Raw genomic sequence first — 20,576 nt, forward strand, 5'->3', positions numbered from 1 at the left:
GCACTGACACTAAAAGAGTACAGTAACCAAAGCAATATAGTAAGTAACCCCAGTAACCAAATGTATATAGTAGGTTACAAATGGACACACTTGTGCAGAGGTGCACATTTTGGGCCATATATGTATCTGCACATGGCACATACCTCAGCGGAGGTCTTAGACATTGATATGCATAATAAAACAAAAAGTTGCATACAACTTGAACAAGGACAAAACAATAATTGCATATGAAACAAATTATCTCTGTCACCTGATAGATAAAATAATCTACAAAAGTCAGCTTGCAAATTTTCACCAATCAGCTGCGTACAAATGAGTATTTAGCCACTAATTTCACTCAAAATTTAGGGTTATGGTTTTTTACCCTTTTTCCTTTTTTGATTTTATGGTTGTGTTATAAAAAATCAAATGCAGAATGAAGGCCAGTGACTGAGTGAACTTTCAATAAATTGCCTTTGAGTTGATAAAATTACTTTCCAGTTTTTCTATTCCTTTGGATTAAAGAAAAGTATTTCCGGGTTAGTACTTCCGGTTGAATAAATTTTGTTTTTTTTATCGATCAAAAGTAGAATATGTCAGAAGAGGACGGACAGTCAGAACCTAGACGCTCTAAAATGAATACCCGTGAAGGAAAACCCAAATTCAAAGATCCGTTAATGAACACAGCTGATGACAGTGACGAAGGAGAGGTAAACAGACCAAAAGCGGGCGTTTGTGCAAATAATTATTCGCTGGAAATGTTGCCTGACATTGTGTTTACTGATGTTGAATAATATTGCTGATGTAAAGAACTAATTTATTCCTAAAAATGATTGCAGTATATAATGATAATATGAAAAAGGCAAAGCCTCTGAGCGAGCGTAGCTTAAAAGACAAAGAAACTATTCACTGCATAAAACAATTCCGAGAACCTATTCACTTGAAAAGGAACAAAAATTTAGTGTCGTTATACCTGTAACAGCGAATATTATACGTTGCAAAATTTATGGGAAGCCGTAGCTTAAGATCTTCAGCTCTCTCGGTTTATATACTGGATTTGGACGGGAGAGCTGAAGTGCACTCCGTAGGGAAATCATACCAATAATCGTGCCAGAAATCTGACACGCTCGCGTTTGTACATTTGAAAAGAAATCGGCAGCAGCCCTTTCTGATCAGTTAATATATAGTAAAATCTACCATTGTGCCAAATTTTACGCATTAAAACCCATAATTGATGGCAGAACTACCTGACAATTTCGAACTGGTCTGAAACGTTTACTCTACGCCGCCATCTTGCTCCTTTGAAATACGAGACTGACCTTTCACCCGCGCGAACTGCTAAGAGAGCACTCACATGTGCCGCTTCGTATTTGAAGTTGCATCAGCATCCCGGTGGCACAAACACTTGGGGAAAATGGTTATTTTTTATTGAAATTGATTTGAATTATTACTTTCATAGATAAATCCTGAAGAAAACTTGTATGTATAAATCATTTTTTTTGTTTACAAGGTGCTCTAGAGACTCTACATGTGTATTTTTAGCGGCTCGCGCTGTTACGTCATGCGAGAATCTTGTTGTAGCTATTCAACAATGGCCGCCGAAATGATGCTGATCTAGCAGTGACTTGTAAAAATCGGCGATTTTATTGTAAGATTTGCTTCCAGAATTTGATAAATGGTGTTAACTGATGTAGAAGTGATTACTTTATCAAGATATCCATAGATCTTCGTTCAAAATTTCAGTTGACTACGATTGCGACGAAAAGTTGGACAACTTTTTATTTTGGTATGGTTTCATAGTAGGCCTGGTCCAAAACTCTAAAAGCCGCAACTATGAAAAAAATAAAATATAAAAAAGCGGCATTTAGAGTTTTGGAAGCCAGGACTAGGAAAGCCGGTGTCACATTGACGTCATTACCTGTTTGCTGCGTTCTTATGGCTTTATGCTTACTTATGACATTTTATCCCATTTTCTGGCCAATGCTTGATCTTTTAAAAGAAAATCATATTTTTTTCTACCACCTGGAAATCTTTCTTGCATTATTTTTGAGTGATGGATAATATTCAGCAATGAAATGAAGTTCTGTATTCACTGCCAACAAAGCATTTCCTGTGAGCACCTGTCCTCTAGGGACACGCACTTCATAAAATAAAAGTAAAATTGAAAATATTTCCATAACATAACTTTTTTAAAAATAAAGACTCCTAATGAACATAGAGATTGTAACTCAAATATAAAATTAAAAAAAAAACAACAATTTTCCGGACTTTGACGAAGTAGAAGAAAATGGCGGTGCCCAGACGAGAGGAAAATTATTCAGCTACATCACTTTGCCCCATTCGGCACACCTTTGTCATATTCGCCTACATATTGCCGTTGAAATTAATGCACCGTCTAGAATGGGGATTTATCTTTTATTTATCTGCTTACAAAGAAACTATTATTGTAACTGTGGGAACTTACCAGGTGGAATCAGTCTCTACTTTATGCTGTTTGGGACAGTAGCCAATTAATATTGACTAGCAACACCAGCAATGTCTTTTTGTGCTCCCGCGCCAAGGGAAATCACTCTTGCCGTGTTCCGGGTTCAGGCTATCGCCCCATAGACCGTACGCCAGCACTACACTCCTCCCCGTCCCCTTGAAAGGAGGTAGCCCCTACACCATTGAAGTAGACCATTGTGTCTTAGACCATGGAAGTATACCATGGTCTCTTGCTCATGAATATTAGATGTTCCTGGGTTTAACCAGTACTAGTATTGTGTCACTTTAGCCACAATACCACTGCTACCGGCGACCATGGATCTCCGCATCCATAGTGCACCGGGATCAGCCCCTATGGCTTAAACAGACTCAGAGTTTCTATAGATAGTTAATGCTATCATAAGAACTGTTCGTACTCCAAGAATGGTCAGCAGCCGAACATTTACCATAAAACAATCATTAGTCAAACAGGCAGCTGACCCTTACCTCACACAGTTGCCTCTACCTGAGCTTTGCCTAATAGAGGGGTGGGGGGCTAGGTAATCTTACTGCTAGTTCAAGCAGAGCAGTCTCCTCTGTGACAGGGCCTGTTCTATCCTAGTAAAACTGTGTGAGGCCATCCTTTCCTCATCAGGGGTCTCTTGGACGAGGCTCTACCGGACTAATCTGTTTCTTAGTCCGATGTCCCAAAGAAGGAAGGCTTTGACGGAGTTCAATAGCTTCCTCCATCAGACTTTTCAGCATACCAAGATGTTTGTCATCTTGACCTTAGTCACACTAACATAAAACACAATCTAACAGGAGAAATTGTTCCTTGTTTCACCGATTTGACTCAGCCGCTTGACTGGCACGAAACAGATCGGACCATGCCTGATCTGTCCTACCTCGTTACCAATCCAAAACAAACAGCAATCTCTAATCCTGTTTCAACACTTCACTCAGCTCCACTGAGAACCACCAACTACACAGTCCAGTTTTATCCCTCAGAGCTCCTTGATGCGGTACTGAGATGGAATTCTGAAGGCTAGACACCAGACCCTTTGTAGAGTCAGAGGTACCTGTCGCACCCTTAAGCACGGCAAGTCTTTAGTTTGTCCTTTCTGGGGGATAGGACCTTAGACTGTGAATTTGGTCGTCCTACAGTAGGCACTGAACCTGACTGTCCAGACGCGAAACTTACTTCATCTGGTAGGCTACTTTTCCCAGAAGGGTCATCCCACATCTGAGACTACTATTGCAAAGACTGGCTTACCACTCTTACCCTCGGTGTAATCTATGATTCCATCATGATACCCGTAGACAGTCGTACCCATGCCCTTGTTGGTCTCAGGTTCCCTGGATGCTCTGTGATGTAAACTTTAGGTAACCCCTTTACCAACGGCACTGCGTCGTCTACATCAAGATACCCGTAGACAGTCGTACCTATGCCCTTGTTGGTCCTAGGTCCCTCAAATGCTCTATGATGTAAGCTTCAGTGTCCCCTATGACCAACAGCACTGCGTCGTCTACATGGTTAAAGGACCCCAACTTTCGTTGTCTTCTTAACAGTAATTACACCTGCCACAAGGTAACTGCTCCAGTCGTGTCCTAGCATGATACTCATTGCATTGCCTCCAACCGGCATTCAAGACATTGCCTTAGCTTTATCATGCTCACGACCTACCCCGTGCTGCAGCACAATATTCAACCAAGGCAGCTCCTCCGGCCACCTTCTCACCAGTTAACCTTGAGGCTCTTGGAACCCCATGAATCACCTTAAACTTGAGTGGTCATTCCGTACAATAAAGTCTACCAAATAAGAACATAACTACCTTATGCAATGACCTTCTCCTTGCTGCCCTGGACCTATGGTACCCATGCACTGATCTATTTATTCAGTGCATTGGTGTAAAGCATAAACTCATCCATCGGCAAGGCTAACCCAGGCGGTTGTATCAGAGCCTCTTATCAAAACTTCAAAAGCTCTGACCCACTCTCCCCGCCACACAAACCAAAGTTTGCCTGTCAGAGCATAAAACAGAATCTGCTTTTATAAAGCTTCTATGGTAGTTCACCAGATCCACCTCCACTGGATCTGACTGTCATGACTTCTTCAAATTTAAGCTCTAATTGCTTAAGTGCCTCCATGACAGTCCTATTATCCGGTGCCCCTTTTGTGCTACCGGCCATTTCTCCCACTGCAAAAACACGTTCCTCCTCTTCGCACCATTCCTCCTCTTCGAACAGCTTAGATTGGTGCTTTGACATACCAAACATGGCCATGTGTGCCTGTTGGTATTTACGGACTACCTGCTTGGCCTGCTGGATACTCGTAGGATGAAGCATAAACACATGGTGGCCTGCATCCTTATCCAACAGGCCCTGACAGAAACGACTTATGACTTGATTAGTCACAAACGAATCTGGCAGGCCTCTGAACGCTCTTGCCGCAAGTGTCAAAAGCTGGTCTGCAAAATCATCTAGCGACTCGCCCTCTTCCAGGCAAGCCTGTTGAAATTGCAATTGAGGCGCAGCTGGCAACTCGTGCTCCCCAAACCGTGCCTCAAGCTTACCATGTTCACCTCACCACTATCATGTATCAATACATAATAGTCCATAGCTTTGCCAGTAAGACACCAGCACAAGCCCTCAAATTTCTCAGCATCTGACCATCCACATGTCTCAGCATATCTGGAAAACATTAAATCAAAAGCTTCCCAGCTGCCCTTGCCATCAAATGTCAAATGCTTTTGCAAAGAACTTAATTTCTTTGCCAGCTGACTATAGTCGGCTCCCACTCCCCCATCTGATGATGGTCTACTTGCATTGGCATTACCATCATCACCAAAAGGAGTGCTACCTTCACCAAGGTTGAAATTCAGTTTCGTTTCTGGTAACCATACCCTCTTCCTGTCCAATGACGGTGTCCCAAGAAATTCAGCCAGAGTTTTTAATAATGGCCTGTGCATACCAGAAGATACAACATGCATTCTCGGTCTAGGGGTGATCAAGTCCCCAGGCCTAGCTAGAGTATTTCCGGTCTTAACATGTGACCAAGCACTGGGCTCTTTTCTAACCTCAGGCTCCTTATCACTGTCCTGAAGTGGCCATAATTTATTCTGAGTAAAATCAATTTGACCCAGCTCAGACTCTGTAAATTTCTTACGACACAACATGGGCAAGACTTCCGGGGTTATGTTCCCCTTTGTTACCTTCTGGACTCTTTTGTTGTGACATCTTTGATAAAATCAAAATAACAACAACAAAATCAGAAGTAATTTTAATTATTTCAATTCCAGAATGGTCCAAAAAATTTCTTTTAAGGATCCAAAAACTTCAACCAAGGTAAACTACAATGCCAACTGTAGGGGTTTCCGATGGTATAAGTCCCAACAAACTGTCTGGAAATGTCGAATAATTTTTCAATTATTCAACCTATTACACTTAAATAAGTGTTTTAGACCAATAACGTAATCTACTTAATTCAATTTCGAGTTCGAAGAGCGGGCCTGCTTGAGAATTGAGCTTTACACAGACTTGTTAAAATCTACTGATTGACCATAGTTTCTATGAATTTTCATTTAAAAATACAGACTTATTTTACAAGCAAAAGTGCATAAAAATGAAAAATCAAGGGTTTGTTTTATCAGTTAGAGGAGTAACTGTTTCAAGTTATTGCAGTTTATAACCCATTCGAGTTATTGCTTGTACTTTCATAACTTGTTTCAGTTATCATAAAATATTACAAAGCCCTCCTGTGCCAATTCTTCATTTTGAATGAGACTAATGCAATTATTTTCTGAATCCTTGACCTTTTATCTTCACAGCTATCAGGGGTGGTATAGTACGTCATCAACAGGTGCGCGCAACACTTCCCGATGCGGCTTTTTTATGTCAAAACACCTCGATTCGGTGAGTAAACTTGCAATTATTTCATTGGTAACGAATAGATTTGGAAATGACATATAGTCTAAAGTACCCACATGTGTCTCTAGTTTATCACTGACGTTTGCATTTTGCAAGAAAGTCTTACGTTTAAGAGAACATTCGAGCACAATGCACTTCATGGAAACACTTCCCCATTCACCACACCATATTATATCTCATAACAAGAGTTTTCATGCATTTCTAATGACTAAATGCCTTGACAGGTGTTCTTTTATGACAGGGTCAGTGATACCTTAATTAATTATTGGAATCTATAGTTTCAAAGAAATCAGTAATATAAAATTTCGCCTTCCTGGTTCACCAGGTAAAACGATGCACTTCCCGGCTCACCGCCCGTGTGGCATCATGTTTGACTTAATTATATGTAGCCTTTCAATTTATTTTGACGCATGGTACTTCGGTTGCCATACCAGCAAAACTAGTATTTAGCAATGAACATTTATGTCAGTAAAACAGTGCTTAATTTACTCTCAAGGGCTATATTATGACAGATTTACTCTTTCTTTTTCAGATCACAACAGAAACACCTGAGATATTCTGTTTATCAGAATTAAATAATGAAGCTAAACACTTGGGGTTCAGCAGTATGATATCCGTAGACAGATGAACATAAACTGTATAGTAATTCATGCATTTCTCGGGAATGAAATGACACGTCAAAACATCAGAATTGTAGAAAGAACAATATCGGCTTGTTGTGGATGTTTGTGAAAAAGTCAGAAATGAAGACCACAAAACTAGTCGTTTGAGGTTCACTCACTGGCAATATGTGCAGACACCGTTTAAAACAGCTCACTGTTACGTGTGTCCACTACCGTACAGCTTTTGTAGACGGAATTTAATGTGATTTTGCGTGACTTCAAACAATTGTGATCTTTTTATTGAAACGTGTTTTGTTTTGTCTGTCTGTGTTGAAGTCACAGAGTCTTGTCAGTGCCTCTCTTTTCTTCTTAATAACATTTGGCAGATTTTGATGAAAGGCAACATCAGTATTAAACTTTGTATGAAATGTAGTCGACACTAATGCTCATAACGGGTAAAACACAACAATGTAAATATTCTTGTTATCTGTATGTTTCGGTCAATAAACGTTTACAGATTTTACTACATTGCCATTTTATCAATTTTTGTGTGTTTTAATGAAATTTCTGGTGTCAAGAGTTATTATATTCTGATTTTTGTTGATTTTGAAGTTTAGGCAGTGCATCTCCACTTCATGTCTTTCTGTCGTGTCTGAATATTTCCAGTTGTTGAGAATATGTGACATATAGAGATGCACACTACTTCTTGATCGAAAAAAATTAAAGCTTACAATGTGGAAAGAATTTGTCAGATATGCGATCTTAATGAAACTTGAGGTGAATTTCATTTTGTTTAAATGTTGAGTTATAAAGAATTACGTCCAAAGTTAATGAAACATATATATATATATATATATATATATATATATATATATCCCGTATAAGTGTGTATAAAATTTAGAATTGCTACAATCAAGTAATAAATCTACTTTTGTTGATTTGTGTAAATATATAACATTAGCTGATAAAAAGAAAGATGTTGCTATGTCTTGAAAGTGTATGTGCGTTATGTTTATGTCACAATGGCTTCCGCTGTGTAAGGGTTTGAATAAAAAAATCAGTAAAATTTCTTATTTTAAATAATATTTTATACAACAACATTTTCAACAACTAAACAGTTTAAGAAAAGCAAAATAATTTACATTGCAAGTAAAATTGTTCTACCACTGTTCAAGCTCACTTAGAGTTTTAACATGTAATCAGGTGCACTAAGATTTGCAAGCAAAATCTGAACATAAGTCAAATGTTAAATCCTGAACCGCTTTCTAGTGTAGATTCAATCGATGTCCCATTCTACTATGTGGTAATTATTATTCGGTTGCAGTCACTCTTGGTCTTTCCCTGCGCACATCTAAAACTCCTTAATAAAAACATTTCGTTGGCGCGATACAGTAATTTCTCATTTTTCCCGAGCAACTGTGATGATCACGTGGCCCTGAAATGTTAAACAAAATTAAATAGTATCATATCATTAAAAACTAAACTACACTGGTGCAACTTTATACCTTTAAAAATATATTAAAAGGTTGCTCCTTTAAAAAACGGCACATGATAATAATTTAACTATATGATTTTGCTTTACTTAGCATATTATCAATGCATATTCTTATTTGTCTCATCGAGTCTTGCCTTGAACTCAAGTTCGGAATCAAAGCCATCATACTCGACTATTTTCGATGACATGCCATATGTTGTTATCATGAAAAAATAATTAGAGTAACAAGTTAACTAATTGTTTCCAAAATACTTTCTATTTATATTATCATGTGTCTAAGTGCCTATCTAACTATACCCCTTATTAATGTTTAATTACTGTAACATTATTGAAATTAAATCAGTTATTTATATCCATACCTTCAAACAGCAACCGACATAGTCGTGACAAAGTTTGGTACGGAGACCTAGTTGAGCGTTGAAATCCTTGTCTGGGGTAATTCCGTTAGAGGATGTTCTCCACTTCTAAAATATTATGTCGTACAGCTTTTGGAAAATATAATACGTCAATTATGTCTTGCATGCCGATCACTCAGCAATCCTTTTTAACATATATTGACAATTCCATTGATGCAGACTAGAAGATATGTTTCCTTTTTTCATCTTTCGTGTACCTAAAATAACAAATATAAGGACATGATAGAACATAATTTTATCATACATATGCACGTTTATAGTATACAACATATGTTCAAGATAATTATGTCTCGTTCTTTCAATATAATCTTCAAATGCTCAAATGAAGTTTACGGACCATCTAGTGCAAGCACTCTAACAATTAGTTATTCGAATTAACAGAACTTCTAGGCAAGCGTGATCACATTTGCATGAGCACCAGCCCGATGTTAGTCATGCTGGAAATTGGTGAGCCGGGAAGGACATCAATTCAGCTGGTGAACCGGGAAGGCGAAAATTTAGTTTACTGATTTTTCGGAAAGTTTAGATTCCAATGACTAATCAAGGTATCACTGACATCTGTTTACCATAAAAGAACACCCGTCAATGCTTTGATTTATCAGAAATGCATGTAAACTCTTGTTATGTGACATAATATGGTGTGGTGAATAGGGAAGTGTTTCCATGAAGTGCATTGTGCACGAATGTTCTCTTAAACGGAAGGCTTTCTTGAAAAATGCAAACGTAAATGATTAACTAGACGCATGTGCGGGTACTTTCGACTTTATGTCATTTCCGAATCTATTAGTTATCAATATAATAATCACAAGTTTACTCACCGAATCGAGATGTTTTGACACAAAAAAGCCGCATCGGGAAGTGTTGCGCGCACCTGTTGATGACGTACTATACCACCACTGGCTATGCAGTAAAAAAATTTACGCAAGGCTGATAAAGTTTTACGCAAAGGATTTAAAGCTATACCCTTACAGAAGAAAAAGGCCTGCTGCGTACTCTTGCTGTGTACATACAGCGTATATGATCCGTACATGATGTGTACTGAAATCAAGGGCTTTAAATAGTATGCAGGATATACACCGCACATACACCGATAGTACGTTTGTAGTACACTTTTGACATGCAAATGAGCTCTGCCGCGTACTACTTGCTGCGTACATGCTGTGGACTACATAGTACACAGGATGTACGCTGGAGGAATTTAGTATGCGGGAAGTAGTACGCCGCATGTACGCAGCACATACACTTTTCACATGCAAATGAGCCTGCGGTGTACTACCCCTGCGGCGTACATGCTGTGTACTCCCTATGGCCCGCAGTCCTGCGGCGTACATGCTGTGTACTCTGCTGCATACATGCTGTGTACTCTTGTGGCGAAACTGCTGTGATAATGTAAATTCCTTACCCCACCAACTTTCGTATGCAAATGCTGATCATTTGGACAGAAAAAAAAACAGAAAAAAGATAAGTGACATGCATCAATAAGTATTTACCCTTACCAAAATAATGTAGATTGATGTTATCAAATAAATTAGTATGCTTTTCTTCATCCACTTTTCAATGAAATAAATCAATTTTTGTAGCATGTAATTTAGTAAACATTTGAAGAAAATGGCGTAACTGCATCAAGGGGAAACAACTTTAATGCAACTAAATGTAAGTGTTATGATTTATTATAGACGATGTGTGGGTAGTATGAATTTATTTTGATTAAAATCCATCTGAGAACAATCTAGGACTGGAATTATATAAGCATTTATACACTTTTACGTCCGTAAAAGTAGCGCACCAAAAAATTTTTGATTGATTTTTCCAATGGGGCGAGCGCAATTAGCCAAAAATTCTGAAAATATACAAGCGGCAAATCGATGAACAACTTTTTATTTGGTGAGGCCTTAATAAGTTAACATAATGAGCATTAAAGCCTTTATAAAACATGATAGAATGGTGTTTTGCTTAAGAGTATTCAAATAACAGTGAGAGCTATTAATTCTTCTCATTCGGGCACTGTTGAGGCATTATCTTGGTAATTATTTCATGTATTATAAAATGTAATGCAACGAAGTTCAAATAAGGCTTTTCAATTATCCAAGATAGAAAGCTCCAGGATTAATTCAAAATGAAAAAGAATATATTTTTACAGTGCATGCAAGGTGCAGCTCAGAAATCACTAAGATGTAAGCTTCACAAATGAACATTGCAAATAGTTTGGCAAATTTTCATTGTTCAGAATACCGGTAATCTGAACTATTCTATGCTATTAAGATAAAAGTTACTCGGAAATCAAGTTCTTGCTTCCAAAAAAAAAAAATGTACAAATCCTTCCTGCACGAAGTGTACTTCAGGCTTTTACCTAAAAAAATTCAAAGTATAAACACCAAAAGAAAATGAACAAGTCCCTCCCGCGTATATGAAGTTTACTTCAGACTTTAACTTATAAAAAAAAACTAAGTATAAATGCCAAAAGAAATTGTACAAGTCTTTCCTGCGTATATGAAGTGTACTGCACAAATTTCAAGTATCTGCGTGTACATGCAGTGTACTATTTTCTTGTACAAGTCCCTCCTGCGTACATTGCAGTGTACTCTTAAATTTTCAGAGTCTGTGCTGCGTACTTGAAGTGTACTAGTGACCTCCTTCGTACATGCTGTGTACTCATCGAAATAGTACGCGGCATGCGGTGTATGTAAAATGTACTCCTCTGGCGTACTACTGTGTTCGCTGCATATACACAGCAAATACGCAGCATGTACGCCACAGAGGCTTGCTTCAGTAAGGGTAAAACTCTTAACATCCCATTATGCTTATCAGGTCATAATCAGGCTAAAAGAGAATTTGATTAACCACAGTTTGCTACTAATTTCGGTTTAAAGGTCACTTTGTGAGAAAAATTAAAAGACTTTTTATACGCCCATTTGAAAAACGGGACATATTATGGGAACGCCCCTGGCGGGCTGATGGGCAGGCAGGCGGGTGGCGTCCACAGACCTTGTCCGGAGCATGTCTTCTACATGCATGGAGGGATTTTGATGAAACTTGGCACAGTTGTTCACCATCATGAGACGGAGTGTCATGCGCAAGAACCAGGTCCCTAGGTCTAAGGTCAAGGTCACACTTAGAGGTCAAAGGTCAAATACAAGATGACTTTGTCCGGAGCATATGTTCTTCATGCATGGAGTGATTTTGATGGAAGTTGGCACAATTGTTCATCATCATGAGACGGAGTGTCATGTGCAAAAACCAGGTCCCTCAGTCTAAGGTCAAGGTCACACTTAGAGGCCAAAGGATACAAGAATGAAAAATACAAGAATGACTTTGTCCGGAGCATATCTTCTTCATGCATGGAAGGATTTTGATGTAGCTTGGCACAGTTGTTCACCATAATGAGACGGAGTGTCATGCACAAGAACCAGGTCCCTAGGTCTAAGGTCAAGGTCACACTTAGAGGTCAAAGGATACAAGAATGAAAACTTTGTCCGGAGTATATCTTCTTCATGCATGAAAGGACTTTAAAGTAGCTTGGCACAATTGTTCAACATCATGAGACGGAGTGTCATGCGCAAGAACCAGGTCCCTAGGGGTAAGGTCAAGGTCACACTTAGAGGTCAAGGATACAAGAATGAAAACTTTGTCCGGAGCATTTCTTCTTCATGCATTGAGGGATTTTGATACAACTTGGCACAAATGTTCACAAGCATGAGACGGAGTGTCATGCGCAAGAACCAGGTCCGTAGGTCTAAGGTCAAGGTCACAATTAGAGGCCAAAGGTCAGATACAAGAATGACTTTGTCCGGAGCATTTCTTTTTCATGCATGGAGGGATTTTGATGTAACTTGGCACAATTGTACACCATCATGAGACGGAGTGTCATGCACTGGTCCCTTCTTTTGAATTACTTCCCTTTGCTGTTACTATAAATAGATTATTACTTTTTCATTACAAGTCATAGGGAAAAATCGAGACCACTTTTCTGTAGTACAACATGCATGTTACATCCAATTCTGAGGTGTATTTTGAGCTATCCCTACCTGGTAAGGATTTTTGTATGGACTTGTAAATTTTTTTTTTGATTTTTTTTTTTTTTTTTTTTCTCTTTAAAGATTAACTTCCCTTAGTTGTTACTATAAATAACTTACATTGTAACTTTTTTATAATTGACCCTATAGAAAAACCAAGACCACTTTTCTGTGGTACAACATTGATGTTGCTTTCAAATTTTGGGTGTATTTTAAGGTATCTCTACCTGGTAAGGATTTTTTTTGTGGACTTAGAAAAATAAAAGAATTACAATAATTTCTGGGAAAAAAAAACATTGTAAACAACTAGAAAGTTAAAATTCCATTTGCAAATACAGGTGCTAGTGTAAATTTGCTGTGACGGGCGTATATTGTGACATTCTGGCACTCTTGTTTTGAATAACTTACCTCAGTTAACTATATTTCATAACTAATACAGGTTATAAAATGCTTGAAAAAGTAGCTGAAATAGGTTACATAACTTAAAACAATTACACCCCTGACTGTTTACAGGTACTTCTTTCAGCTACACCACGAAGACACATTTTCAACCGAATTATGGTGAATTGCTACAAATAACCTATACCCTTAAGGCTTATTAGAAATATGAATTTAACATGCCATTATGTATACCTGAAAACACACCTAAATTCAATAAAATACTGCAAACATAGTGAAATTAAGGCAAGAAAACATATGATCAAATGTCAGTGTCAGACAGAATACCTTATAATCAGAACTCCATGTCAGAAAGAACCTCCCCATTGAATCATGTGGTGTCACACAGAACATTTGTGGTCTACCCATACAACATGAACACCTCGTATTTTCGGAAGTAATGGAGATTTCACCAAGATATTTGGCAGACAAAGAGATAGAATGTTGGGCTTTTTATTGAGGGTAATACCAAGCTTTTGTTAGAAATGAGAAAAAATCCTCAGTTTGATATCCAAAATAATGAAGATCTGGCCGTGGATTAGTCATTTGTGTGATTATTAGGTGGACACAGGTCTTTTTAATTCAGAAAACATTCCTTTGGATGCTTCTTTCTATCCTGGAAACCTGGTAGGAATCTGGTTTTCATAGATTCATATTGTGTGTAGACAAAATTGAAAATACTTACTGCAAAACGAAAACAATCTCGGAGAAGTGTTATGATGTCCAATCTGGTGTCATGATGTCTTAAATGGTGACGCGATATCAAGTTAAAGGGTGTGAGGATGAGTATATGAATCAGAGATCCCTGCAAATATGAGCATACGCCGTAAGCATGAGAGACTACTGGTAACCTTTTCACAACCCATCTAGGTCCAAACCTAAACTTTTGCCTCAAACCAAAAGTCTATAAAATCTTGACAGGATTCTTTAAATAGATTTTGACTTTTGAGAAGGATATATATTCACAAATAAATCTTATCTTATATAACTTTAAACTGCTGCCTTAACTCCCTGAGGCCGATATCATGATAGACATGCTGCGGCGAGATAAGAATTACCACCTGACGTCGAAGAACATTATCTGATTTTATCATAATCACACTCGCTGGCAGTCAATTGAAATCATGCATGGAAATATTATTAACAACTATACTTATAAAATCTTCCAAGTTTGAACAAATATTAATATATATCCATTTTTGTCCGTAACTTATATCCAAATAGAATAATAAGTTCACTTCGAAACATTCACCGTTTTTACACACCTACTGCATTTAATAAATATTTGAAAATTTCCGATTTTATTACTTATTTTCACATGTAGGCACATTAAATTTCAATAAATAGAAATACATTAATAACACAGAGTATTTACATCAACATTACTCAAAATTAACGCCCATTTTTTGAGTGAATATCGATGGTTTATTTTGATGTATAATTAATTTCTAAACATGTACACAAACGTTGAGTGACACGCGCTGAGACAGTTCAATTGTAATATTTACACCCGTCTTTGAAGAACTATTAAATTTACAAAAAACGTTTATTTACACACAGTATCATCTATGAAACATTTTTTGTTGTGTTAGTTTTATCCATTTGTATTTAATGCGATGCAAGTGTATGAAATTTTCAGTTTTCTAAAACTTAACATTTTCCGACCATTCATTTCTCTGATCATGGAATTTCTTCGTCGGAATCATCATCTGACGGAAATGATACGTCAAATTCTGCATGATAATGAATATTTTCTTCAATATAAGAAAAATCTTTGGCAGCCGACATTATTTTAATCTTTTGAAATACAGTATGAACGAAACACAGCGGAGATTTTTTATTTTTTTATTTCCTTTACCGCATATTTACAAACAAATATTTTAACAAGGAAACTAATTATTAGCATAATTGATAATTATAACATCTAAGAAATAATAGCCGGTATGCAAAATAGTTTTGCTTTTATCAGGATTATCAAAAATTAACAAGTACGTGCCGCCATCAGCATGATCTTGGTGCCGCCACTATACTCGTCAATCGCCATCCTGGGGAGTCCTGATATGACTGTATTATTATGGTAATTAGGCCATAATTAAAAAATTGTTTGTTTGCAGTGCTCCGACCGACCCATCAAATTAGTCCCAACCCAAAAAATTTTTTAGGCAGTCCAGAGGGGCAAAATTTTTTTTTTATGTTTTGATCCTTTCTGATGCAAAATGTAGTTTCAGCAAACGTTTTCCTTTCCGTGTTTTAATATTTAGCAGATCATTCAGCATTTAGTGTACTCGGCTTTGTGCGTATTTCGGAAGTCATAAGTAACGTTCCGAGTTAGAAAGTCGCTCAGACATCTTGACTTAGTCTTTCTCACATGACCCAAGATTTTTTTCGGTGACCTATGCATATTTGGTAAACAATTTTCCAATAAACAATGTCATCTGACATGAAGCCACGGACTTGACCAATGAGTCAGTCAACATGACTACAGTCTAAAGATTTATTCTGATTTTCTGTTAATTAGTTTCAACATTTAAAAGTTTATAAATGAAAACAGACATCTAAATTTTTGATCATGCAACAGAATAATCGGCAACTTGAGTGACAACTATTCACATTGATATGTATTAATTGAGACCTTTTTCGAACACTGTAATAAAGCCACTTACCGTGATTTTTTGTAAATCCTAATTTTCCTTTATTTTCAAACGTAATTTAGCATTTAAATCCCATTTTTATCCGACATATATGGTGCCAAAATTACAATAACATCTTGAAGTAAACACAGGCACTTGGCGGCTGAAGTTCAAAGGAAAGATGCTGATCGGCATTTGGCCTTTGATGTAGAATGAAAGGAAGCCCTGCCTGATAGCTAAATGTTGTGATGTACGTGACGTAATTTGACCTAATTCTACAAGAACTGTACAATTTGTGTATTACCTAATACACTTTCATTTAAAAGGACTGGGATGATTTATGGAGTTGCAGTTGAAGTGCAATGAATTTCGTTTCTTCAGTTTCTTTTTCCTCACTTTAAGGAACTACTGGCAGTAAATCACAATTTGACATGCATACACATACTTCAGCTTGTGTTAGAAAGTGAAGCCTTTCAATTTTCAAGAGGCCACCCTTTCATTGCTGTCAATAGATGTAGCATAGGGCACCCTTTTATTGCTGTCAAAAGATGTAACAGAGGCCACTATTTCATTCCTGTCAAAAGCTGTAACTAAGGCCACTATTTTCATTCATATATTTCTAACATTTCCAGGGGGATGACAGCAAACATTCTTCCTTACCTACCCTTCCCTACCCCCATCTCACCAAAAACAGGTTGAACAGCTTTGGAGGTCTGCAGTGAGGTCATTATACACCTTATGTCTCTTCCTGTGTCCAGATTGATGACATTTGAGTACTCAAAACTTAGACCAAAAATGCATCAAAGGCCATCATTTCATACACTAAGGGTCTGACAACATCTGACTCTGAGAAGGTTTTAGGAAATGAGGGTTTGGAGTGTCCAGATTGTTCGATGCATTCTATATCCACAGTAGTGTCATTCAGTTTCACAAAAATTTTGATTAATTATAAAATGAAAGATCTGGTTTAATAAATGTCTGCATGCAAGTTTGTGCTCTGTGAAATTCCTGGTAGAATTTGTCTGTCATGCATGTCCTTACACTCTGAAATTCATGAATCTGCTTCAATGTCTGCGCATGCTGTGAACATTGTGTACACTGACTTTACAAAAAAAAAAAAATCCCTATCTACCTACCCACTCCTAAAAATCTGGGTCAGAGCACTGCAAACAAACAATTTTTTAATTATGGCCTTATTAAGAAGAGTTTTAATTGATTTTATCTATTTTCTTAACTTGAAATCATATTCATTTTCTTTAAAGTAGCTCGACTATGGTAAAGGTGAGACTAACTTAAGGGTCAGCAATTTTAGATAAAGTATGAGAAATGCCACAGTGGTATCCATTTGGCATGCTGATATTTAACATAATTATAAAATGTTACTGGATAGTTTTCCTTAAATATACCTTATTAGAATATATTATATACCTGCACCACTAAAATGGCATGAGAAATTGTCAGTAGTTGACACATCATCCTTTACGGTTTTGCTATATAACCCTGGTCTCTGTGACAGACTGTAGGCTTAGTGGGTAGGTGGGAGAGCACCTTAGCTATGCAGCGCTTTAGCTGCAGAGCGCCTCAGCTACCGGACATAGCTGTAAGATAATGGGTGTCTCTCAGTTTTGGCATTTAAGATTCTAAATTATTATTATTAAATTTATTTTACTTTGAAAGACTTTTTCTGAACTATGTCTAAATTAATTTATGAAAGATAGACTATTCATTTTAAATGTGTATCTAGAGAGAGAGATTTTATGTATTAATTAATTCAGGATAATTTCGGGCTTTGGAATGAATAAATCATATTTAAAGAACTTTGTACCTTATGTTTTATGTACAAAATAAAATCCACTATACGATCGACTAATGAACTTATAAAACGGCTAATAGGGGTACATTCATCTCGAACCTTGTCTCAGACACTACAAGATTCAGCACTGTAGTCTTAAACCCTTGCTTACACTGCGACCCAGACTAATAGAATAAGACAGATATCAAGGGGACCTAGCAAGCATGAGCCAGATTCTCAAATATGAGGGAGCCAATGATAATGGTTTTATTATTAATTATTTTTCTCCAGTTTTCTTTTGATGAAATTCTGTTGACAATCTGACCAAACTATAGTGTGTATTTATATGGCAATATGATGTCACTGGTATTACAGATGCACCCAAGACTCTTACATAGTCGACTGTATACCAGTATTTTTAGGTATCATTTTACCTGTAAATACTTACACCTGGATTTTGTTGTGTACATCCAGGTAGTATTACAAATTCCTGATGGCATTTAAATTGTTACTAATTCATGGATTTGATTCAGACTTAAATAGTTCATGGTCCTCATCATATGACACAAGGTCCATAACTCTGGCACAAATATTTCATGAATTATGTCCCTAATTTACTTAAAATTTCAATTGTGATTTTGAGCTTATTCACCATATCTCCGTTGTTACCATTGAAATCAACCATATGATTTGACACCATTACTCTGGCACTGATAGTTTTGAATTTTTTACTTAGAATTTCAGATTAAATTGTGATGCACTTTTGCTCTATTTCATTTATTACTATATGTGGTAGCTGCAGCTTACTCAAATGTGCCCTATTTCACTATCCAGCATTGAAATAGTTGCTGTCTAGTATGACAGCACTTGTTTAAGGTATTCATGATTACAAAGCCCATTCAACTCCTAACAGTTTTTAAAAATCTAGCAAATTAGCCCAGTTAACACGCTTATAACTTTTTTGTGAAAAATGAATGAAATGTTCGTGAAACACTCATTACAACTTTTAACTAAAAAGAATTAACATGTATTAGTATTTTCCTCCAAGCATGTTGATTGATGATCAGCCCATAATAACATGAAATTTTTTTTTAACTTTTCTGATCATTATTTTAGAGTAAAAGGCCATTCAGTGCATGCTTTTTATGTCTCCACTGTCTGTGTGTGTCAGTTGTCGTCTGTATAATTTGTCCGCATCCTAAGTCAAACTTTCTACGATTCACCAAACTTGAACAAAATGTGTTGCATATAAATATAATATCTGATGGCAGTAAACACACTAAGTATGTATTTGTTACAGTTAGAGAGTCTAGACCTGGATGCATCTGGAAAGTCGGAACTAAGTGTGTCTAGAAGTTCAAGCCTTATCGCTAATCTCAGTGGTTATGATGATGATGAAAATGCTGGTAATGACATGGTTATTATTGTGGATGATCCAGAAAAACACAGTGGCACTATGGACTCCTATGTTACATTCCGTATTACACTTAAGGTCAGTATTATAGATAAAAAGTAGCGTAATGAAAATCCAGGTATTAAAGGAAAGGAAATTGAATGTATTGTCTTCAAATCTTACCTACTTAAGTCAGATCAGACACAAGGGCAGAGTTGGTTGAAATTTACTGTTTTAACAATTTTGGTTGCTTAAGGAAATTAATGAGGATAATTATTTATATGTTTTACATGTTTCTGTGTTTGTTTTTAACAAAGTCATTTTATCACCAGAGCTTGAAACAGTTGTATCTGCTTCTTTAGTTATATATACAGTTACAACAGTTTTACACTGTACAGATGATTTTTATTCAAAGATGTATTTAGCTTATTCACTTCAGTAAAATCGGTACCAAAATATTTGGTGGGGTCTGTAATAGTTTTGTTTCAGCTACGAGATGTGAATTGACAAAGCGAGTACCAAGTAAGGGACGAACAATGAGTTTCTCTGGGTCCGACATACGTTAGAAGAGCATACAGATTAATCATAGTCCTGGTATATTTTCTTCATAACACATAAATTATAATATATTCAAGAGTAACGATCATAAGTTCAGTTGCATGTAGCATTCTTTACCATGTAGATTGAACTGTATACATGTTTGACATTTGGATGAATAAGTCATTCAGTATTTGATGATACGTATGTAATAAAGTTTGCACGTTAAAGTTGTTTCTGTATAGGAAAAGTCGAATTACATGGTCTTAATAGAAAAGAAATTTTTATGTTAACGGAAATACACCTACCATGTGATAAAAGATATTGCATTAAATTTGTGTCTTCACCTTGAATTTATTTTAAAAAATTAATCAAATTGATAAAATGCTCAACAGAGCCTCGCACTTTATTATTTTATTCAACTCGTTCAGTAAAAAGTAATTAACAGACATGATGAGCATAAAGTTTGAAGAAAATTGTACATGTTTTTTTTTTCTAAGATGACTTGCAGAATTCTATCTTGATTTTCTATGATAAGCAACTAACTGCAGATCATAAATAGCTTATATACAAAATATTTTGTTTATTTTTATCAGCCACTTCCAGAAAAGCATACATTACGAAGACTTGACCGGTTTAGTGCTGAGTTTTTACGAGTCAGGGGTATAGCTCTTCAGAAATTTCTCACAAGACTTGCTGATCATCCTGTTCTATCTTTTGACAAGAATTTCCAGATATTTTTGACAGCAAAAGCTTGGGTAAGATTCTCATTTCTTCTGTTGTATCTTTATTTATTTGTCTCTGTTTGTCCTATACTCAGAACATGGGAGAATATCTGCTAGTAATCATTATCAGTCGGGAAGGGCTGCTTTCATTTTGAAATAGGAGTAA

The 20,576-nt window shown here is 36.7% G+C and overlaps 1 protein-coding gene across 1 annotated transcript in view; it reads left to right on the top strand.

Annotated features, from left to right (window-relative positions):
• Window positions 1-521: 521 nt before the first annotated feature.
• LOC123525170 (sorting nexin-30-like) overlaps window positions 522-20,576 on the top strand; it is a 45,274-nt gene continuing 25,219 nt past the window's right edge. Inside the window, exons 1-3 of the mRNA XM_053539649.1 lie at window positions 522-689; window positions 19,056-19,247; window positions 20,237-20,443. Coding sequence (XP_053395624.1) covers window positions 573-689; window positions 19,056-19,247; window positions 20,237-20,443 — 516 coding nt within the window. The 5' untranslated portion in view covers window positions 522-572. The remainder of the gene's footprint in view (window positions 690-19,055; window positions 19,248-20,236; window positions 20,444-20,576) is intronic.

Source organism: Mercenaria mercenaria, chromosome 3 (assembly GCF_021730395.1).
Source record: "Mercenaria mercenaria strain notata chromosome 3, MADL_Memer_1, whole genome shotgun sequence".
Lineage (NCBI taxonomy): Eukaryota > Metazoa > Mollusca > Bivalvia > Venerida > Veneridae > Mercenaria > Mercenaria mercenaria.